Source organism: Panthera tigris, chromosome B4 (assembly GCF_018350195.1).
Source record: "Panthera tigris isolate Pti1 chromosome B4, P.tigris_Pti1_mat1.1, whole genome shotgun sequence".
In the NCBI taxonomy this organism is placed as follows: domain Eukaryota; kingdom Metazoa; phylum Chordata; class Mammalia; order Carnivora; family Felidae; genus Panthera; species Panthera tigris.
The window spans coordinates 92,717,689-92,741,988 of record NC_056666.1 but is presented as its reverse complement, the minus strand read 5'-3'; the positions used below and the strand labels follow the sequence as shown (position 1 = coordinate 92,741,988).

Sequence of the window (24,300 nt, the reverse complement as noted above, 5' to 3'; positions counted from 1 at the left end):
TAGTGTAAGATAAAACAGAAAACAAGACAAACTAGGGGCTCCTAGGTGGTTCAGTCAGTTAAGCGTCCGAACTCTGGGTCTCAGCTCAGGAGATCGAGCCCCACACTGGCCTCTGCACTGATAGCACGGAGCCTGCTTGGGTTTCTCTCTCTCCCTCTCTCTCTCTGCCCCTTCCTGGCTCTCACTCTCTCTCAAAATAAACTTAAAAAAAAAAAAAAGAAAAAGCAAGCTAAATAACTGATCTTTAGAAGAGCCTAATAAAATACCTAATTTTTAAAAATTAAAAAAAATTTTTTTAAAAAACCTAATTTTTTTAAAGGCAGAATCTTCTTAGAATTTGGCTTTTTCTTCCTTTAGGACCACTTATATGAATCAGTGAAAGTATCTTCATGTGACAGACTAGAGTATTAAGTTGCTAAAGCATTTTTCAAAGGTAGATGTACGTGGTGGCAGGAAGCAATAAAATGTCATGTGGTAATTCTACCAATGAATAATTGTACTGACTGATGCTGACCTAGGTCAGGTTTCCACACACAGGAAACATTACTATCAATCTTTTAGTCTTGTTTTGAGATAGAAATATAGAATGGTAAATATTAAAATGCATACCTCATGCTTTCTTAGCTTTAAAAGGGAAAGCACTTTCATTTCTTTCCTCAAATAGACACTCCCTACTTTCAGAGGGGGATTTAAAATCAAGGTCTTACTCATAAGTCAAATGAGCAGCTGGAGCCTGCTAAGAATGAGAGAAGCCTGCTTCCTTCTGAGTGACTGCTATCTGTGCTCCCGTGCCGTCTGTCCCTAAGGCTGCAGGGGCAAAGATGCGAGCAACCCAGTCACTCAGAACCAGTGACTCTTGTTAATTCTATTTTACAATACTCCAGACCGTCCATTTTGTAACTTTCATCATCTAACCTACTAAAATTAATAATTTAGAACAAAGATTTATGTATAAATACTCAAGTCTTTTCAAAATTTAAATACTTAAGTAGCATTTTGCAACATTAAAATTTTATCTTCATGAATACCAGCATGAATCTGAAGAGAAAAATTTAGCCCAAGCAACCTACTGAAGGTTCAAAACCATGTAAGAAATCAGCAGAGTTCTATTATGAACTTCAGGGAGAATTTTAAGATAACTACAGTATCAGGAATAGTAGTAAATAGGGGCTCTAATCTAGCCTTATAACCTATCATTTTTTGCTTCTGGTCAGAAAAGGGGAGCTAGAGGAGCTAGAAAAATATAGTACCTAAAAAAAAAAAAAAGGGAATATATCAAGATATGGAGAATAGCAGAAGGAAAGATACTGAGAATGCTTCTATGGTTTTCTGTTCAAAATACTACACCATACATCCAAAAATCCAGCATTTCCACTTCCCCTTAGACAGATCATGAGGTCTATAGAGACAAAGCTGGTCACTCCTGGTTTCTTTTACGCTCTAGGATCAGGCCTCAGCGTCTTCCACTCACGTGAATAGTTACCTGCAGTATGCCTCCTTTCTCCTATCTCAACTCATCCAGATTCTACCCCATTCATTCAGGAATCAGTCAAATGCTATACATTTCAAGCATACTATCTAGACCTCTTCCAGTGAGAAGCAACCTTTTCTTTTTCTGAACTCACAAAATACTTAACCTGTGCTTTGTTACGACATTTAGTACTTTTGTAACTGGTTCTCAACCCAGGATACACATCTAAGCTCTCATGCCAGATTAAAAAAAACAAACAGAAAACAACCACCCTCCCCTGACCTACCTCTGGCCAATCAAACCAGAATCTCTGAGGCTGCACCCCATTTTTGAAAAGCTCCCCAAGTCATTTACGAATAGCTCAGAGGTGAGAGCCACGGTTATTAGACCTACCTTCATATCCTTAAATTGAGTTGAATATGACATATAATTAAATTTTCAGGTCCAGAATTTAAAAAAATTAGATTTTAGTATCCTGAATGAACATATTAAATCTGAAGAAATACTTTATCCAAGAGTCAAGATTTCTATTCCTTAGCTAGTATTTTCAGTTTAGGTTTCAATTATGAGATGTTCTGTTATAAGTACAACAGTTATATAAGATCTGTAGATGCTCCTATTCAGAGAAAGAGCCTTTTGAAAAAAGACTTTTTTTAGCTGTACACAAGGCACAAGCTTACCTCTCTAACATCCACCATCCACCCTCCATCAACAAACAACAAGACATTGTACATTTTCTCCTTCACGTCAGCAGTTAGGGCATCCAAATGCCCTTTCCAAATAACATAATCCATCTGCAAAACAAACATAAGGGCAGACATATAACGGACCAAAACCAATAAATAATGTATTTGTAAAGCACACACAGGAATATTTACATGGAACATCACTCTAAAGAGTTGACTTAACAGAGGAACACGCGACTCTTGATCTTGGGACCTTGAGTTTGAGCTCTGTGCGGTGTAGAGCTTACTCGAATAAATAAAACTTAAAAAAAAAAAAAAAAAAAAGAGTTGACTTTAATCAGCCAAATACAAAAATAAGTATCAACAGACTGTAGTTAAATAAAACACTAAAACTGAACACTAATGTCATCTGAAGGCATTTTTCACGTTTGGTTAATAACCTACAGAAAAGTAACTAAACACATGGCTTTTTTTTTCAAAGAATATTAACAGAAATATCACCTATTACAATAAGAATATAACTGCCAAAAAACCTGCTTCTTTAAATATATAACCTGATAAACACACAGTTATATGGTCAATTAATCTTCAACAGAGCAGGAGAGAGTATCTAATGGGAAAAAGTCTCTTCAATGAATGGTGTTGGGAAAACTGGACAACAGCACGCAAAAGAATGAAACTGGACCATTTTCTTGCACCACACACAAAAATAAATTCATTCAAAGACCTAAATGTGAGAACTGACACCACAAGAATCCTAGAAGAGAGCACAGGCAGTAGTATTATCTCTGACATTGGCTGTAGCAACATTTTTCTAGATATACAAGCAAAAATAAACTATTGGGACCACATCAAAATAAAAAGCTTCTGTGGGAATGCAAGCTGGTGTAGTCACTCTGGAAAACAGTATGGAGGTTCCTCAAAAAACTAAAAACAGAACTACCCTACGACCCAGCAATTGCACTACTAGGCATTTATCCAAGGGACATAGGTGTGCTGTTTTGAAGGGACACATGCACCCTCATGTTTATAGCAGCACTATCAACAATAGCCGAAGTATGGAAAGAGCCCAAATGTCTATCGATGGATTAATGGATAAAGAAGATGTGGTGTATGTGTGTGTGTGTGTGTGTGTGTGTGTGTGTGTGTGTGTGTGTACACACACACACACACACACACACACACACACACACACACACTGGAGTATTACTCGGCAATCAAAAAGAATGAAATCTTGCCATTTGCAACTACATGGATGGAACTGGAGGGTATTATGCTAAGTGAAATTAGTCAGAGAAAGACAAATATCAGAGACAAAACAGATGAACATAAGGGGAGGGAAGCAAAAATAGTATAAAAACAGGGAGGGGGACAAAACATAAGAGACTCTTAAATATGGAGAACAGAAGGTTACTGGAGGGGTTGTGGGAGGGGGGATGGGCTAAATGGGTAAAGGGCATTAAGGAATCTACTGAAATCATTGTTGCACTATATGCTAACTAATTTGGATGTAAATTTTTAAAAAATTTAAATTAAAAAAAAGAAAAGAAAAAAGAAGAAAAAATAAAAAATATAAACAAACAAATAAAAAGCTTCTGCACAGTGAAGGAAACAATCAACAAAATTAAAAGGCAACCCACTGAATGGGAGAAGATATTTGCAAATGACACATCTGATAAAGGGCTAGTATCCAAAATATATTAAAGAACTTATACAAATAACATCCTCGAAATAAATAATCCAATTAAAAAATGGGCAGAAGAAATGAACAGACATTTCTCCAAAGAAGACATCCTGATGGCCAACAGACACATGAAAAGATGGTCAACATCACTCCTTATCAGGGAAATACAAATCAAAACTTAACTCCAATGAGATATCACCTCACACCTGTGAGAATGGCTAAAATCAAAAACACTAGAAACAACAAGTGTTGGCGAGGATGTAGAGAAAAAGGAACCCTTGTGCACTGCTGGTGGGTAAGCAAACTGGGGCAGCCACTGTGGAAAATGGTATGACGTTTCCTCAAAAATCACACCACTGGATATTTACCCAAAAAATAAAAAAACACTAATTCAAAGGGATACATGCAGTATCCCTATGTTTACAGTAGCATTATTTACAATAGGCAAATTATGGAAGCAGCACAAATGTCCACTGATAGATGAATAAAGATGTGATGTGAATATATGTGTGTGTGTGTGTGTGTGTGTGTGTGTGATGGAAAATTACTCAACCATAAAAAAGAATGAAATCTTGCCATTTGCAACGACAGGGATGGAGCTAGAGAGTGTAACACTAAGTGAAATAAATCAGAGAAAGACAAATACCATATGATTTCACTTATATGTGGGATTTAAGAAACAAAACAAGCAAAGAAAAAAAAAGAGAGACAAGCCAAGAGACACACTCTTAACCTCTTACAGAGAACATACTGATGGTTACCAGAGGGGAATGGGGTGGGGGGAATGGGGGAAGTAGGTGATGAGGATTAAGGAGCGCACTTGTGATGAGCACAGGGGGATATATGAAAGTGTTGAATTTCTATATTGTACACCTGAAACTAACATAACACTGTATGTCCACTATATTGGAATTAAATTTTTTAAAAAAATGTGAAACATATGACCTGTATTTTTAAGATGCAATAGATACATCTTATCTATATTCAACTTACTTCATATTTCTTTTCTTTGTGTTCATGAGCCACTTTCTCCGTAAAAGTTGCTTGATGTATCAATGTAGGTTTTTGTGGAGCTGAATTCATATGCTTAAACCACTCATTAAAGGTTTCATGGGCTTCCTAAGATGTAAAATAGAAAAATACAAAAAAACCACAGGTTTTCCATATGTTCAACACAGTACTTAAAATCTGGTTCTTAGAAGTAATTTTGCGGCATCAAGAAACAGAACCGTTCAATATTTATTTTTTGCACACAAAAAAATCATTGTGAATAAATATTTTGTCAAGTGGTAAACACCAGCAAGGTACGCATATATTGTGTTTTCTGGCACCTACTCCTATCTCAGCACCTGGTCATACACATATCTTGACCTTTACCATTCTGTGATGTACATATGTCTACTTGTCTGTCTTCTTGACTAGCCCATTAGCTTCTAGAGGGCAAGGATAGACTGCTATCCACAGATGTAGCTCTAGAACTTAGCCCAATGTAATTGTTATTTGCTGAATGAATTTTAAATGAGTATGTTGTTATTTTAGTTATAAAGACTCTAGAATATTTCGCTTTTCTGTTTTTGCCAAAAAAGAGAAAGAGAAAAAGAAATATTAAAGTTGATACATGCATTCAAAGAATCTTAAGAAAACTAAGTTTCAGACATCACACACACTACCGCAGGAGATGTTCTTGGTTGGTTGGCATTGATTAGATACTTAAGGCAATGAAGGCCAGATCACGATTTCAATGTTCCTGTGGATCAGTCAGTACCACAGTCACAAGAGAAATAAGATAATAAGTCAATCACCACTTCTGAAAAACAGTTCAAAGTCTGAGAGTGAATCAGAAAAGTCATCAGGAAGATAGGCACATTTGTGATTTTCTTTACAATCTCACCAAATAAGCTCTAATGCATAAATGTTCTCTGATAGCATTATCATCTTCAGCAGGAAGTGGACTGTCCATTCCTTGTTCCTCCCACTGATTATAGATTTCTGCTATCGAATCCTGAGGAATTTTCAAAAATACCTCTTTTGCAGCTTCATGCTTTTTTGATGCTGTGAAAAAGATGGTACACGTGTGAATTTCTGTATAATCGTTTATAAAGGAGCCAAAATCATTGGTTTGCAACTTTTACAGTCAGCTATAAGCATCTCCAGTCCCAATGTACTTCTATTAAAGGTATGGGGGATCATTCTACCTAATGACCAGGATTTTCCTTATTCCAATGTGACAGCCACAAAAGGATACATTAAATGCAGTTGCTTTTACCCACTTTTGTGTCTTAAAGCAATTATATTTTTCAAAGCCTTGAGATTATATGAAAAATTGATTAGACAATGAAAATCCATTGTTACATGTTTTGTTTCATAACATCAGATTTGATATACAAGAAGGGCTGTTTTGTCATCTGTCCTCCCCTGCCCATTGGAAGGATTAGAAAACCAGTTAAAACTAAATTTAGGAATATATGGATTCAAACAAAAACTTTAAAAAGTATTAAAATAAAGCATACCCAAGAATTTTCTCATTATCGCATTGCCTTGTTTTAGCGCTTCTGCCCTCTGTGCTGGGTCAAATACCAACCAGTCAATTACGTCAATTTTTAAGCGGTCCTCCTATTTATTTAATTGGAAAAAAGACAATTTTGGTATTTTTCTAAGATATTTTGCAAATTAGTAGAATTAACTTACATCTGCACTTCTAGTAAACATGATTTTCCCCCAAGTTATACAGAATTATGAAAGAATCTACCTTTCCTTAGTTTCTTTTCACATTTAATAGCTCTCTACTAAATTACAAAAAAACTTATTGGAGTGTGAATCTGGAATTAAATATTCTGTGTCCCACCAACTTAACCAGGTCATTACTTAACTGTTATTCTAAAACATTTTTCTTTCCTAGATAAAACTTTCTTTAAAAAAACAAAACAGGGGCGCCTGGGTGGCTCGGTCGGTTGGGCGTCCGACTTCGGCTCAGGTCATGATCTCACGGTCCGTGGGTTCGAGCCCCGCGTCGGGCTCTGTGCTGACAGCTTGGAGCCTGGAGCCTGCTTCAGATTCTGTGTCTCCCTCTCTCTCTGACCCTCCCCCGTTCATGCTCTGTCTCTCTCTGTCTCAAAAATAAATAAACATTAAAAAAAAAAATTAAAAACAAAACAAAACAAAACCCTTTTAAAAAAGATGTTTATTTTGAGAGAGAGAAAGAGAGAGCAAGAGAAGGGCAGAAAGAAAGGGAGAGAGAGAGAATCCCAAGCAGACTCTACAATAGCAGCACCGAGCCCAATTTGGGGCTCAATCCCACAAACCATGAGATCATGACCTGAGCCAAAATCAAGAGTCAGATGCTTAATCAACAGAGACACCCAGGTATCCTGTCTGAAAATAGGATAAGTAAACTACTGAAGAGTTAGTGATTGGTCAAGTATCTAGAATAGTCTGAAGAGCAAAAACCCAAAGCTCACTTTTTTCTGTTAAAGAAGCTTCCCGGGGCACCTGGGTGGCTCAGTCGGCTCATCCCACTTTGGCTAAGGTCACAGGTCATGATCTCACCGTTCATGCTTTCAAGCCCCGTGTCGGGTTCTGTCCTGACAGCTCAGAGCCTGGAGCCTGCTTCGGATTCTGTGTCTCCCCCTCTCTCTCCCCTCCCCCACTTGCACTCTGTCTCTGTCTCTCAAAAAATAAACATTAAAAAATAATAAGAAGCTTCCTTTAACACAATACTACTGTAAGTAATTTTAATCCCTTACGTAAGACCTTCATTTTGCTGCCAGCTTTTATAATTTAAAAGGTTTTGGCTGACAAAGAAAAATTCTTAAAAAAAGAAAAGACGCCAGAATATTCTAAGTTGGAAGTTGACCAAAAAGCAACATGAGGGATTATTCAGAGTTACACACACACCTCCCTTGCCAGTCATATTACCTCTGTAGTGCCAGTATCTAGGGCTGGGGCCACGTCATGATGACTAAATTCACCATTATCTTTCTTTCGGGTATTCTCAACTACGGTCTTTGTTATAGCCGCAATATCCAAATCTAAGGAATTTTTTTTAAGAGACAAAAATAAGAACTAATCATTCACACTAATATTCTTTAAATGGTCACAATGATTTGGTAAACTGGGATAAAATTTCCTTAAAAATGTAACACATAAAATATGAAAGACGTTACAAAAGAAAACGCCAAAATGAGGACATTTTACACACGAGTTGTAAGTCATTTTATTCCTAAAACAGAATTCCGTGAAAATTTTTATTTTTTTTTCTCTCTAAAGAAATAAAATTTAAACCTGGAAAGATAAATGTTACTGATGCCAAAATGGTAACTTGCCTACAAAGCCCAACAGATAAAGTTCTCAACCATTTTTACCTGCTTCCTTAGCCAGCTCCAGGCAATGGTGACGCTGCTCAAATTCTGTAACACCTTCCAAAAATAACGCATACTGGGCAATAGCTAGGTCTTGTGGCAAGTGACAAGTATAAAATGCAATCAGATTTGTATGTTTCTCATTTATTAAAAGCTAAAAAACAGAAAAAAAAAATCAAAGGATGTTAATAATAAAACAGGTTCTGGAATCAACAGTGCTTTTTAAAAAGTTCACTTCAAAATTTCAAACATATTTATGAGAGATTCATATAGACATGGATTTGTGCTGCTAAACAGGATAATTTAAAATTCCAAATAAAATGTACTTATAATAATTAAAAGATCTCTTATGGATTCTGATGGCTCTCCTGCCACTGAGCATTAACATACTACTGTTCTGATTTTTGTTTTCATCAAAATGGTGGGGGAAAAAAATCAAATTGTGGATTCTCAAAGTTTACCTGGATGTATGCCTTTAAAACTTCAATGGAGACTTCTTCCTTGATAGAAAAAAAAGTATACAACCCAATTATAAACACAACTGTTTATGTTTATGTGTACCAGCAATATATCTAATAAAAATTCTATCAAATGATTTAATGACTTTAATATTTACCACTAAGCAATCACTATACGCTAGGCTAAGCGCTTAGCAAAGTTCATGTATTGCCTGATTTAACCTTACCATAGCTTTTTGTAGGCGGTTACTATTATTGTTCACAATTTACCAAGGAGGGAATTAAGAATTTCTAAACTAAGGAACGAGGGAGGTTTTATTTACCCAGAATTACACAGCTAGAAGCTGCCGAGTGAGGATGTGAACCCAGGATTCTTACTCCAAAGCCCAAGCTTTCAACTGTTGTACCATCTGCCTTCTACATGTACTCTGACCAAAATGTTATCATCATTTAGGAAAAAAGTAACAAAAAGAAAAAGAAAACAGAAATTTTAAATCTCACACAAAAATGAGTCTGGTTCAGTTAGCTTAGTTGACTGATTTAGAGTTGGGTGCTGATGGGGATAAAGTTCTTGAATTTATCAAAAACCACATAACCACCAGCATTCTACATTCACAGACTAGAGCCCTAAATGGTTACCCGCAGTGGGTTATCACCAAGTGACCATAAGAGACTATACAGAACACTTTTGCACCCATACCACCATTTCTAGAAAACAACAACAAAAAAATAAGTGTGTTTTCCTGATGAGAGGCATATAGCATCAGCCTTGCAAAGAAGAATAAATTGTTCTTTTTTATTTACTTTGGTCTGTAGTCCCAGTGTGCGAAAAAACAAAATGAGGTGAGTCATGAAGCGGAGGAGGTGTCCAGGTAGATTGTTTCTGCTTTTGGAAAGCCATTTGTTAAATTCACCCATCAAACCTACAAGCCATCAAAGCAAAGATTCAACAATAGGGATAAAAATCAAAAGGAGAAATAAACATTATCAAAGACATTTTACTGCATTCCTATAGTGCTATTAAATCACTACCTCATTGTTAATATGCGACATATAAAACAGATCCTGGATTAAATTCAAACTCCATTTTTTTTTTTCAAACTCCATTTTTTAACAATACTTGCATTCAATATAAAGATTAAAAGATGTGGTGAGTCATGCATTGTTTTGTTGACTTTTTACAAAATTGCCATAAGAAAAAAAGAATTCATACCAACTAAAATGAAAAGTATAGTACCTTACCATCAATGTCTCCCAGGATAAGGAATTTTTGAACTATATGGTAATGTTCTTGATTCTCTTCCAGAACTCTCTGAAAAAATGTTTACATTTTCCATAAATCTTCCAGTGGTCATTCTATAGTATTGTTCACTGGCAAACTAAAATGTCAACTTTTGAAACAATATATACAAAGAAAAAGTTTTAATGAAGGGTCTCAGGAGATCAAAACAAAATATGAGAAGGATATTTTCTGCCCTTCCCTAGCTCGCTCGTGCTCCCTCTCTCTCTCAAAAATTAACATCAAAAAAAAAAAAAAAAAAGAAGCAGGGAACTATGACAAAACGGTTTAATCTCTATGAATATTATTAAAGTTTTACTTTTTATATTTTACTACTGTTTTTCTTGGCACTCCACGGTGAGCCAGAAAGGGAGGGCACATGGAACCTAAGCAAAACAAACCCTACGAGTCCTTCGAACGTGAGCGGCAGTTCCTGCAGGCATTCCTTGGGTATTCTCTTCTGCACATGGCACCAAGCGTAACAGAAATCACCAAAATAGTGATTAGATAGAGTAGAAAAACCAAGTAACCTGTTAGAGTGTTTAGAAGCAAAGAGTTTATTTCTTTTTTGTTGAATATGTTTTAATTTTTATTTCATTATCTGAATTTTCTTTCAGCATTTATTATTATTGTTTTTTAATGTTTATTTTTAAGACAGAGACGGAGCACGAGTGGCAGAGGGGCAGAGAGAGGGAGACACAGAATCCGAAGCAGGCTCCAGGCTCTGAGCTGTCAGCACAGAGCCTGACGTGGGGCTTGAACTCATGAACTGTGAGATCATGACCTGAGCCAAAGTCTGACACTCAACTGACTGAGCCACCCAGGTGCCCCACATTTGTTCTTTTTTACATTCAAATCTTTGCTCCATCTGAATTGATTTTAAAACATGGCATGAGGTAGTGATTTAGCTTTGTTTTCATCCAGATGGAAAGTCAATTATGCCCATACCATGTATGTATATAAACCATTTCTCTTCCTTTGAAATGAAAAGATCACCACTGTCATTAAGTTCTAATACATACTTGGATCTCATATGGACTTCTGTGCTTCACTGATCTATTCATTCCATACCAACTGCATATTATTTTGTTGTATCTTTATGCTGCTTTATTATCGAATAAGACAAGTACTGCATAATACTGTTTTTTTCCAGTTTTTTTTTTTGCCATTCTCACTTATTTTACTTGTAAATTTTTCTGTTCAGAAAAATTTCCGAAAGTATTAAGTTTCTATGTTAATTTCTGAATAGCTAATATTTACATCAAATCTTCTCATCCAGGAACATGGTATATCTATTCAAGTCTTCCCATAAGATTCTATAGTTTCTTTACCAAGGTCCTCACACCCCCAGTTAATTTTATTCCTATGTGTCTTATAGTTTCGGTCAATAATTTAAATGGGACTTTTCTAATTAGTTGTAGAAAGTACAGACAGGCTATGATTTTTGGGGGGATAACTTTGTCTGGAACTTATACTTAAAAAATTCTCTTATTCTTTTTTTTTTTTTAATTAAAAAAAATTTTTAATGTTTATTTATTTTTGAAAGAGAGAAACAGAGTTTGAGCAGGGGAGGGGCAGAGAGAGAGGGAGACACAGAATCTGAAGCAGGTTCCAGGCTCTGAGTGGTCAGCACAGAGCCAGATGCGGGGCTCGAACTCACGAACCGTGAGATCATGACCTGAGCTGAAGTCGGATGCCCAACAAACTGAGCCACCCAGGAGCCCCCAACATTCTCTTATTCTTATTAATTCTTTTATTAATCCTAATAACTTATTGAATCTTGAGTTTCTAGATTTATACTTTTATCATATGTAAACATTCCCCCTTTCTAATATTTATGTTTATTCCTTTATTTTTCATTAGCTGGAATCTCCAAAATAACAGACTGGTAATGAATACTTGACAGAAGAAACACTAATTTCTTTACTATACAAAGTAAAGTAATACGGAAAAAATAAAACTCAACAGAACAACAGGTAAAAGATTTGAACAGGAAATTCACAAATGGTCAATAAACATAGGAAAACTTGCTCAGCCTTACGAACAGGAAGGGAAATGAGTAGAATAGTGAGCTCCTATTTCCCACCTAACCTGTTGGATTAGCAAAAAAAATTAGAAGTGTGACATTTGAGACTGGTGAGAATTCAGGGAAATGACCACACTAATAAATTATTTACAGGAATGTGAATGAAGTGCTACAATCAGGTAATTATACATCTACCCTTTAACTCAGCAACCCTGCTTTCAGGACACTTATCCTATAACAGGCTTGGTAGATAAGCATATATGTATATAAGCTTAACAGCAACTTTAGAATGAAAGAATGTTCACTGCAGTGCTAAGAAACAACCTAAATACCATCAAAAGAGGAATGCTTAAAAAGAGTAAGTTAGGTTACATTAAATCTATATCCACTACCTTGGATAAAGAATCATTAAATGAAAAAACAAGACAAAACAACTCTCCCCCGACCAAGTTGTAATGTATGTAGTATGATGCAAACAACAACAAAAATCAAAATCCTATCTTGAACTGTATACATTATTTACACATATTTGTAATGGTATGGAGAAGGATACGGAAGAATACAGAGCTATATATTTATCATCTCTGGGGAATGAGAATAACCATAAAGGGGTTGGGAAGAAGTCATTATATAGGTCTTATTTATATTTTTGGATTATTTTGTTACATACTTCAGTTATTTACAATTTGTTAGGCGAATAATACTTAAAAATATTAGATTATTTTAAGATCTAGGAAAAGTCTTGTTAATTTCCCATTAATAGTTTTACTTTTCAAAAAGAAAGGGATAAATTAGCTTACATGCATACCCTTATTTTTAATGCTTATTTTTATTTTTGAGACAGAAAGATAGAGTGTGAGCGGGGGAGGAGTAGAGATAGACAGGGAGACACAGAATGTGAAGCAGGCTCCAGGCTCTGAGCTGTCAGCATAGAGCCCAACAGGGGGCTCGAACTCACAAACCGCCAGATCATGACCTGAGCCGCAGTTGGATGCTTAACTAACTGAGCCACCCAGGAGCCCCTCCGTACTCTTATTTTTAGATAAAACCAATCCTAAACCAAAGAGACAGAAATGAAACATTATTTAAGTATGCAGCTAAGTCTCTTCCTTTTCAAGAATGTCTCTCATTTGGGTAAGAGGTAAAGAAAAGAAGAGAATAGAACAGTTTCATACATTTTTTTGCCTTTCAGCTACAGTGCACACCAACATAACATTCAGTGTTTCCTATTCCAATTATCCTAAAATGTTCCTACCAATATTTACCTTTTTATCAGTAGCTTGAAGTTCTTCAAATACCTTTTCTAAGGTCCAACTTTAAAAAGAAAGTACAAGAAAGGGATAAAACAGTATTAATAATATGAACAAGGGCTACAAAATAAACCTTTACAGAGCGTATTACAAATTACCAGGACAAAAACCAAACCAATAAACTCACTTTACTTCCAAATATTCCCTGGGGAGTTCTTCAGTTTCATCCAGAGTCAGTACTGATGTCCGGATTTCCTGTTCTACCAAACTGTCCACCATCACCCGAAAGTAGGCCCACACTGTGTCTTCCCAGGTGTCACAGACAGGAAGCAGCTTTTCCCCCATTCCAAACCAGAAACATACACACAGTCAACGAAAAAAAAAAGGGAAAAACAGTTAACTTCCATTGATATGGACTATAAAATCATTAGAATAACATAAAACACTGTGGATTATAACATACCATACCAAATAATCCTTTACCACCCCCCCCCCACATCTTCTAAAAAGCTCGAACTATTAACTTTTTTTTTCAAAGTAGGTTCCACACCCAACGTGGGGCTCAAACTCACAACCCTGAGATCAAGAGTCGCATGCTCTGCTGACTGAGCCAGCCTGGCGCCCCTAAAAAGTTTGAAGTACTGAGACTTTTTCCTATTGAATTCACAATAGCATCAATTTTCCATGTTGATGTAAGATGGTGTTTCAACTAATTATTATAACATCCCTCAAATAACTATAAAGTGCAGGGGATGGTGGGGTCTGCAAGAAGCCCACACACGTAAGACAATCCAAACAGTTCCTGTGCCTTAGGGGCACACTTCTGTATAAAGCTATGGGCACTAGAAGTCAGCAATAAAGGTGTATTGCAAAAAAGTGTGTTGTAACTAAATTTACAATTCTCAGAAATTAAAATCTGATTCCATGTATTAAAACACCACTTGGTGTACAGGATACATGAAATTAAGCAGCTCAAGTCACTATCCCATTTCACGATTATCGCTATCTCTGCTACTTCTTACAAAGTAACTTAAACTTATAAAATTTACCTGAAATCATTATTGCACTACATGCTAACTTGGATAGAAATTAAAAAAAAAAAGCTTTTAAAATTTATTCTATATGATTAGAATATTTTATATATCTGATTTTGTTCCACAGGGAAAAAAGAATTAAAACAGACTACATACCTGCTTGAGATTCCCACTTAAAGCTGCATAAATTGCTCTCTCGTACCTATTAAAAAGCTCCTGAAATACAGAATATAAATTTGAACTACAGTTTTCCTCAGCTTGTCAATTTTTTTCATAATCTGAAATTTTACAATGTCTTCTAAACTGAACTTATTCACTTGACAGTTGTAAACTTTAGTGAAAAATCTAGTGAGGCAAAAAAGGGGAAGGACCCTTTAATTCGATGATACAGTCAGTGCTGAAAACTTCAGGAAAAATCAACCATCTAAATTTCGAATACAGGATGAAAGCAGATCCAACTGTAGCGGATGCTTTGATTATGTATCACTGTCAAATTTTATTTCAGCCAGAACCGGCGTAGGCAATTTCCCCTAAGAAGTTTCTAAATACCTAACACCACCTGATCCTTCTCTGAGAACATCAAGCAAGGCACCTGGATGGAACCTGTCGTGCACCAGTTTGCATCTAATTCCTAAGTAGAATTAATTATATTCAGCAAATTAGCCCATTTCACTACCACATTCTATTGATGGCATTTCCAGTCTTCTTATTATCCAGTGACCTCAGAGACTATCACTGTATTTCTGAGTCCTCTGCCTTTGTTTCCAATCACCCTCTTGACCATTCTTGCTCTCTTCTTTTCTATTATCAATATTATTCTAGGACAGGCCCTTATTACTTAGGATCTGAATAATTCTAACAGGCTCCTAACTAGTTTCTCAGCCTTTAGTCCATTCCATTTTTATTTATTTATTTATTTTTTACTTTTTTTTGTTAATCTCTACACTCAACGTGGGGGCTCAAACCCATGACCCAAGATGAAGAGTCACATGCTGCACCGACTGAGTCAGCCAGACATCTCTAGTCCATTCAATTTTTAAGCCTATTTTTCACTGTCATGCTAATCTGAAAACACTGCTGTCATGTGCCTTGAGGTTTTGATGGTTCACTGCTATCTGTGATATACTCATTCTTTAGAGCAACACTTGAGGACCACCAATGCCTGTTCTTAATTTACCCTTTTCAATCACCTTTCCCATTAGTCCTGTTACAATGTTTGTTTTGAAACTGTGAATTGGTTCCAATGCAACTGATCTATTAAGGAACTATTTAAACATGATGCAAATTTCCCATAACATACAATTTCATCCGAAAGTAATACTAGGTGAATGCAGAAAACTACACCTGGTTGAATGATGTCACCTAGAAATACTAAACAAAACTGAGATACCTCAAACATTTACTTACTACCTCTCTTCATTACATGTGTTATAAGCTAAACCCATCCACATTGTGTGACAATTTTCAGTTTGATTGATTTTAGCTGACCTCCTTCTATACTTCACAGTAACTCACAAGCTGCAACCCTCTGACCCTCAATTCCACAAGTAAACTTCAGTGCTTTTTCAAGGTAAAATGCTGTAGTTATTGTAGCATTTGTGTATTTCCTGTTTAACAGTGCTTTATTGAGTTTTTACCCTTTTATGTATCACTGAGAATTTTTTAGTATTGTGCTCTCAACTCCATTTTCCCCAAAAGCCCTGTGGATTTTTTGCATGATTTTGCATGCTGTAGTGATTTTTTAGGAATGCACAAGTCACATGATGTCATAATAGGACTGACTGTAATTCTTTTGTGAGCCTTCTGTTCCAACCTGGTAGACCTACCTCCCTTGAGTTGTCCAACCTATACATCCTACCTTGAATTCCTTCCTCTTTTTTTCACACCCAAGAACTCAAAATCCTAGTAATTTTTTAAAGTGCAATTCAGTTCTCTCTCCTGGGAAGCCAGGTTAGCCCAAATGTTTATTCTCTGAACTCACTTGGTACCTCTTTCATATTTTCATCTTTTATCAGTGTTTGATTAGTAGTTAAGCCTGACCATCCTTATTCTTCAATTTGATCAGAAGTTTTTTGAAAACAGAAACTTTAGTCTTACACTACTCTGAATGTTTCAAAGCACCTTCAGCAGGCCTTCAATTAATTAGAGTAAAAATGAGTATCAGTAAATATCTTACGTCTTCTGCCATTCTCCAACAACTTATTTTCCAAATCACTCTATATGGATTCCCTTCCACAGGTTCTAATTCTGTTCCTATAAAACAGTAAAAGAAATAAAATTTATAGTATAAAATATAGAACTCCTTATTTCAACAATTTCTAAAAACAAAAGCTGTGCTTCACAAAGATTGGCATTTAGAGCTAAATACATACCCAGAGATTAAATTCTCAGAATAAAATCTACTAAAATACCTCCATTAACATTAGGGTCATGATAGAGTTTCCAGCCTTCAAGTGTCGCAGCTCTCCATGCCTGACCACAACGTTTACAGAGTCGTTGTGCCTTTAGAAACAGAAAAAGAGCAGTCAGTCCTATAACCAAGTGTGATACTGGAAAAGCACTGTGCCTTACAGAAAAGTACGAGCAATACATATCAGGATTAGGTAACTTAAAGCATGATACTTCAAAGGGAGATGCAGACAACAGCTAGTCATGGCATTTCACTTTGCTACCCTTTGCTCTTTGGTTCTGGGCTTGCAGAGGAGGCTCCCATGGGGCTCACAGGCATTTAATTCTGCTAGAGACAAATGGGGCTAAAGAGGTTGATGACCCTTGACTTCAAGTATTATAAAAACATTGTCAGTCTCTATAATGACAGGGTGCTAGTGCTCATTCAGCCCACTGATATTTGTGTGCACTGTGATGAATCAGATGAACTTAGAGTAACCAGCAAGATACATCAGTGAGATAGAGAGACCACCTCTTTAGGAACCATCTCTTCGTCATTTACTTCATATGGTTTGGGCAAGATCCTACGATCCCACCTCCAAACGCTAAGATTAGGCATGTGATCGAACAAGAATCATTCCTAGGACTCTTGCTGGAAATACTGGCAAAGGGACACAGTCCTTTTGCTGGAATTGCTAGCTGGCAGGAGGATGCAAGTCTGGAGCTGCTGGGGGCCATCAGAGACACAAGGAGCGGCTTCTTGAGAATGAAGCCACAGAAAGGAGGACAGGGCCAAGAGCCTGGGAAAGAGACAGTATCCCAATACCATCCCTGGATCCTGCTTAAAACCAGATTATGACCCCACAGACTTCCCTGTTCCACAAGCCAATCAATTCTTCCCCATGTAAGTAACTTGAGTTGGGCTTCTACCACTTGAACCTAGAGAACCCAACTAATGTAACTAAAGAATATCGTACCCCAAAACATCATTCTGGATTTATAGCCATTAAACATAATGAAAGCTATGTATTAACATGGGGAAATGCTTTGATATGCTATCTAAAAAAGGAAGGATAAAAACTGAATATAGAATCTTGAAAACATTTTTCTAAGTAAAATAAATTAGATACAAAAGAACAAATATTGCATGATTCCACTTGCATGAAATAGCTCGAATAGGCAAATTCAGAGAGACAGAAAGTAGATCAGAGGTTATCAAGGGCTGAGGGAAGGGAGAAACGGGGAGTTATTACACAATGTTACAGAGTTTCTGTCTGGTGTGATGAAAAGGTTTTGGGAATAGATAGTGGTAATGGTTTCACAAAACTGGAAATGCAATTAATGGCACTGAAATGTACACTAAAAATGGTTTAAAACGACAAATGGTGTTATCTATATTTTACCACAGTGAAAAAAAATGAATAATGCAATATACCCAACTACTGAATTATAGATTTAAAAATAATTTTTTACTGTTTATTTTATTTTTGACAAAGAAACAGCCAGAGGGTGAGCAGGGGAGTGGCAGAGAGAGAGAGGGAGACACAGAATCTGAAGCAGGCTCCAGGCTCTGAGCTGTCAGCACAGAGCCTGACGCGAGGCTCAAACCCACAAGCCGCGAGATCATGACTTGACCCGGAGTTGAATGCTTAATTGACTGACCCACCCAGGTGCACCTGAATTGTATATTTTAAATGGATGTATTGTACGGTAGGTGAATTGTATCTAAATAAAATTATTAAAAAACCTTAATGTATACTATGATTACAATTATGTTCAAAAGAGGTATAAAAGACAGGTCTTGTCCGAAGATAGTAAATAACAAGTGTTGGTGAGGATGTGAAGAAAAGGGAACCCTTGCGCACTGTTGGTGGGAACGTAAACTGATGCAGCCACCGAGGAAAATAATAAGGAGGGCAACCTGGGTGACTCAGTCATTAAGCATCTGACTTCAGCTCTGGTCATGATCTCATGGTTCATGAGTTCAAGTCCCGTATCAGGTGAGCTAGAGTCCCGCTTCAAGTGAGCACGAGCCCCGCATTAGGTGTAACATAAGCGCTGCTTGGGATAAGCCCCACTTTTCTCTTTGCCCCTAGCTCACCTGCTCCCTCTCTCTCTCAAAAAAAAAAAAAAAAAAAAAAAAAAAAAAAAAAAAAAAACAACAACACCAAAACCAATGAGGAGGTTCCTCAAAAAGTTAAAAATACAGCTACCCTACAACCCAGCAATTCCACTTCTAGTATTTATCCAAAGAAAATAGAAACACTAACTTGAAGAGATATATACACCTTCATGTTCACTGCAGCATTATATACTGTAGCCAAAACATAGAAACAACATAAGTGTTCACTGACAGATGAATGGATAAAAAGATGTGGTATATATACATATACCAATACACATACACAATGGAATATCATTCAAAGAAGAATGAAATCTTGCCATTTGCAACAACATGGATGGACCTAGAGGACATTATGCTAAGTGAAGTCAGACTAAGACAAATACCATAGGACCGCTCTTATTATACGTGCAATTAAAAAAATAAACAACAAAACATGATCATAAATACAGAGAACAGATTGGTGGTCGCCAGAGGTTGGGAGTGGGAGAAATGGATGAAGGGGGTCAAAAGGTAAAAAGGAAAAAAGAAAAAGAATTTTCATCATATGTAAGATGAATATGTTAATAATGAAAGTTCTCATTTATTGAGTATTTACTGTAAGCCAGACAATGTGCTAGATACTTCACAGGAATTATCTCATTTCTCATATGAACCCAAAGAGAGGTGCTAATTCTGTGCCTGTTCAATGGATGAGAAAATCGTGGCACAAAGGTGATTAGCTTACTCATGGACACACAGACAGTGAGTGGTACAGCCAGAGTGACCACATTGTAATAGAACAGGCACTGAACTGAGATCACAGCCTTGGATTCCAGCCTTGATTATTTCACTGATTCTGTGACCCTGAAAGTCACCAAACTTCTCCAAGTTTCAGTGTTGTATTACTGTCTGCTTGTAAATGAGACCACTGGAAAACACGGACTATACTGAAGCTCTTTCTAGCTCTAAGAAAAAAAAGAATGCTAGAAGTAAAAAATAAGAAGAAAGAAAAACCCCATTATCTATGGTTTTGTAAAGGCAGTGGGACCTTGAAGGTTTTTGTTTTTCAAACCTTCAGTAATGTGATCACATTTTTGTTTTCTGTTTTTTAAAATACATCCCTATTTGCCACTATGATTCCTAGTTATTTTCCGTACCACCTGGCAGAGTGGCTGGAACTTAACTATTTTCTGAATAAATTAGTATGTAATAAACACTTCTTTTCTTAATTGGAAAAAAAAAAAAAAAGAGGGGCACCTGGGTGGCTCAGTCGTTTAAGTGTCTGACTCTGGCTCAGGTTATGATCTCACGATTCGCAGGTTCAAGCCCTGCGTCGGGCTCTGTGCAAACAGTTCAAAGCCTGGAGGCTGCTTCAGATTCTGTGTCTCCCTCTCTTTCTTCCCTACCCAACTCATGCTCTGTCTCTCACTCTCAAAAATAAACATTAAAAAATTAAAAAGAAGAAAAAAGGAATGATGCTTATTACCACTTATTACTATAAGAAATTCTAATAGTTTGAACATATGTCTCTCTAAAGAACATTGCCAAAGAGACTGCAAAATAGGCACAAGCTGTTACCGTAAGCTTGGAGCTCCTAGGCACCGGATGTCCTCAAGAGTCAGCAAAGCCATCCAGTATGTTGTCTACTTAGATACTAAACATTCTCTATAGAATATCTTCACTATCACAAAAGATCTTTTTTTTTTTTTTTTTAAGTTTATTTATTTTGAGAGAAACAGACATAATACAAGTGTGGGGAGGGACAGAGAGAGAGAATCCCAAGCAGGCTTCATGCTGCCAGTGCAGAGCCCGGCACATAGGCCCTGAACTCCAAAACCCACAAGATCATGACCTGAGCCTAGCCAAAAGTCAGATGCTTAACTGACTAAGCCATCCAGGCACCCTCCCAACAAAAGAGATTTTAAAACATGAAGTTAAAAGGCAGAAGTCTGAGGGCCACTGTAGTTTTCACAGGTAAATAGTGTCACCTAGAAGAGCAATTACGGTCAGACTCATTCTTAACTCTTAAAAATCAGAACTAAAAATAATGGGGATATGCCTAGGGTATGCAGTACAATTTGGGAAGGCAAAGTCTGACTTCTTACAAAAGATTTTCTATTAGAGTTGCATAAACTACAATGCACTGCTTTCTGAAGTAATGTGTTTCTCATCACTGGAAATGTTCAAACACAAAGTAGATCCAGAAATAATGTGGCAGAGATTACAGCATCGAGGAGACATACGAGATAGTCACAAAGGTCCTTTCCAACTGAAAAAGTCTATGACTTCTGAAACTGAACTAGCAGGGTGTATATGACTTACCTCTTCTGTCATTCCAGCACGGATTAGAGTGAAAAGATATTTGAGTAATCTGACTTCATCTTCTCTATCCAGATCATCAAGGGGCATTTTCTGTCTAATGGGAGCATCAGGGTCCTATTGAACAAACAAACAAACAAATAAATAAACAAATAACAATAAATTCTTTGTACCCACATACATTTTAAACATCCCCAAGAGATGATAAAACTCTCAAGTTTATATACTGAGATAAGTTTATTTACAATTTAGTTAAGTAACAAAGGGAGTGAAGTATCACACAAGCATTCCAGAGAGCCATAGAACTGTCTGCTGCCCATTCAAAAAAGACTGTTGGCCCACAAAGGTACATACCTCCGTCAGACAAGGCAGAAACACAATGGCAGCCAAACCAGGCAACTCTTAAAAATGCTACAGCATGAGCTGTAGCCTGTTGTAGCAACTGTACCTCCAAGTTAATCCTAAACAGAATTAGGTCTAGATGGAGAATGAGCACAGAGGAAACACTGAAGGAAGAGTCAATAATACATTCTATGACTTGAAAGTGCTTCTCACATGAGAGGAGAGCCATAGTGGGATTAAGGCCATATAAAACACACTGATGTCCAATAAAATAATTTTTCAAGAACAGATTTCTAATAAATAAATCTACCTAGAACAGTTTATTCCCACCTATTATTTTTCATGGATAAAGAAATGTGCCTTTAAACATTTGGGATAACATATTGTCCTCACTTTTGCAGCAAACATCACAAGTGGTCTTCATGATGAATTTTAAATGAAAAACTATTTTAGTTTTTGAAAACGTTTATTTATTTTGAGAAAGAGAGCACGCGTATGCACGAACAGGGGAGGGGCAAAGAGAGAGGGAGAGAATCCCAAGCAGGCACCTTGCTGTCAGCACAGAGCCTGACGCAGGGCTCAACCCCACGAACTGTGAGATCATGACCTGAGCTAAAACCAAGAGTCAGATGCTTAACCAGCTGAGCGAGCCAGGTGCCCCTAACTGAAAAACTATTTTAATGTGACTCTTATTTTAAATGCTACTCTTATGTATGGTAATACATCAATTCAGAAAATAAAGTACATTTTAGGTGAAATGGCTACTTTCATAAGTATTTTGTGGACCGATACAATCATTGAGTTTTGGAACATGGTCTCTTTCTGGCAAAAAGGAAATCACCACTTTCCACATGTTAAAAGTAAACGATTTTTAGTTGTTTGCTACAGGGTGATTTAGCTATGATTTATTTCAAGCTCTTCCAGTAGCTTCCAAACAATTTTCATCAAAACCACTTTTGCTCCCAAAGAATTCTATCAATTTTTCCATCTGTTACTTACTTCTCCTACTTTTCATTATAAACATTTAGTGCACATTTCCTCTTTCTTTATTTCTCTCTTTCTTTATTTCTACAAGAATTAGACTCCTGTTTCTTCATTTCTCTTTATTTCTTTCTCTCTTTATTTCTACAAGAATTAGACTCCTGTTCTTTTCAAATCTATTGTTATTCCTATTACTCATATCCTAGAATGGCCTTTCTAACCTCAAGCTTATGCAAAGCTCCCCTCTCCTCCCCCCCCCCCCCCGCCACTTTTTATATGTAAGAGGCTTCATGAGTCATCACTTTAAAGTTGAAGAGTCAAACCTTACTGTAAGACCAAAATTAATTTGTTTTTAAAGCTGGCAAATCACTTTCTCTACCTTCTTTTACAATTTACAATTCATAGGCAATAGGTTCAAATGTTCAAATACATTCCATCAAATTCAAAGGCAACCAAGTAGTTAGTGGTAAACGGTATATACCAATCTTTGGGAAACCAAAACAAGGATCCCTATGAAGAAAATTCTCAGCCTTTAAAAAACAAACACACACACACACAAAATAAATTAAAAAAAATAAAAATAAAAATAAAAATAAAAAACAAACACAAAACCTTGAAGACAACTTTCATTTCAAAGAAACTTACCAATTCAGTGACAAGGGGACGGACACTTCCTATATAAGAAGGCAGCTGCCGCTGCTTCAGGGTATGCAGAGTATTTTCCCTGCAAGAAAAAATATAACATTTTTAAAAGGAGTAACTTTAATATGTTTATTTAAGGAAATAAAATCAAGTCAAAGTACAAAAAGAGAGTACAAACTCAGAAAATCAGGCAAAAATGCTAAATATAAAGAGGCATTTTAGGGGCACCTGGGTGGCTCAGTCGGATAAGTGACTGACTATGGCTCAGGTCACGATCTTGAGGTTCGTGGGTTCAAGCCCCATGTCAGGCTCTGTGCTTACAGCTCAGACCCTGGAGCCTGCTTCGGATGCTGTGTGTCTCCCTCTCTCTCTCTCCCCTCCCCCACTCATGCTCGCTTGCTCTCTCTCAAAATAAATATTTAAAAAAAAAATTTTTTTTAAGAGGCATTTTAGCTCAGATGACTAATGATGCTAAACATGTTTTCATGTCTTTATTGGCCACTCATCTGTCTGCTTTTGTGAGCTTATCTGTTCAAATCTTTGTCCCCCGCCCTTTTTTCTTTTACTATATTATTATATTTTTATTATTGAGTTGTAGTTCTCTTATCAGCTACAAGTCTTATATTTTTCTTCTAGTCTGTGGCTCGCCCTCTCTCATTTCTTAATGATGTCTTTAATGAGTAGTTTTTCATTTTTATGAAATCGAATCAATCTTTCCCAATTATTGCTTCCTATGATCTTTCTTACTCTTGCCTATCCGCAAGTCACAAAGATATCCTATGTTTTCCTCTAAAAGCTCTGTGGTTTTAGCTTTTATGATCCATCTTGAATTAAATATTGGGTATGGTGTGAGGGAGGTGTTTTTTTGCATGATATCTCGTTTTTCTGCAAGGTTTGTTGAAAAGACATTCATTCCCTCATTGGATTGCTTAGACGCCTTTATTGAACACTAACTGACCATCAAAGTGTGGGTCTGTTTTACAGTTCTATTCTGTTCCACTGATCAGTAAGAAAAGACTAACTCATAAAAAGTGTGCGAAGACATTTACCTTAACTTTTTCAATTTTAAATGAAAATTTCTTTCTCCCAGAAAAATCACAACTACTCAAGATTTAATTTTTGACAACCACTGAATAGCACTAATTTCCTAGTTAAGCACAGAAAAGATATAATAATTGACTTGCAGATTTTGTACAGGCATAATGTTACTGAATTCAAATGCAATCTGAACAGATTCTTCGAGTCTTAATATAAACTGTCCCTTTAACTTAGGGATGC

General features: G+C 36.5%; 1 protein-coding gene across 5 annotated transcripts in view; it reads right to left on the bottom strand.

Moving 5' to 3' along the window:
- Positions 1–24,300, bottom strand: part of NUP107 (nucleoporin 107) — a 42,935-nt gene that overhangs the window by 2,375 nt on the left and 16,260 nt on the right. For all 5 annotated transcript variants that reach the window (XM_042992715.1, XM_007082227.3, XM_042992717.1 and 2 more), the window contains 16 exons: positions 23,026–23,104; positions 21,061–21,174; positions 16,658–16,748; positions 16,423–16,499; positions 14,403–14,462; positions 13,400–13,545; positions 13,228–13,276; positions 9,900–9,969; positions 9,462–9,580; positions 8,661–8,699; positions 8,203–8,353; positions 7,757–7,869; positions 6,352–6,454; positions 5,733–5,893; positions 4,835–4,960; positions 2,152–2,265 (listed from right to left, as the gene is read on the bottom strand). In XM_042992715.1, coding sequence (XP_042848649.1) covers positions 2,152–2,265; positions 4,835–4,960; positions 5,733–5,893; positions 6,352–6,454; positions 7,757–7,869; positions 8,203–8,353; positions 8,661–8,699; positions 9,462–9,580; positions 9,900–9,969; positions 13,228–13,276; positions 13,400–13,545; positions 14,403–14,462; positions 16,423–16,499; positions 16,658–16,748; positions 21,061–21,174; positions 23,026–23,104 — 1,612 coding nt within the window. The remainder of the gene's footprint in view (positions 1–2,151; positions 2,266–4,834; positions 4,961–5,732; positions 5,894–6,351; positions 6,455–7,756; positions 7,870–8,202; positions 8,354–8,660; positions 8,700–9,461; positions 9,581–9,899; positions 9,970–13,227; positions 13,277–13,399; positions 13,546–14,402; positions 14,463–16,422; positions 16,500–16,657; positions 16,749–21,060; positions 21,175–23,025; positions 23,105–24,300) is intronic.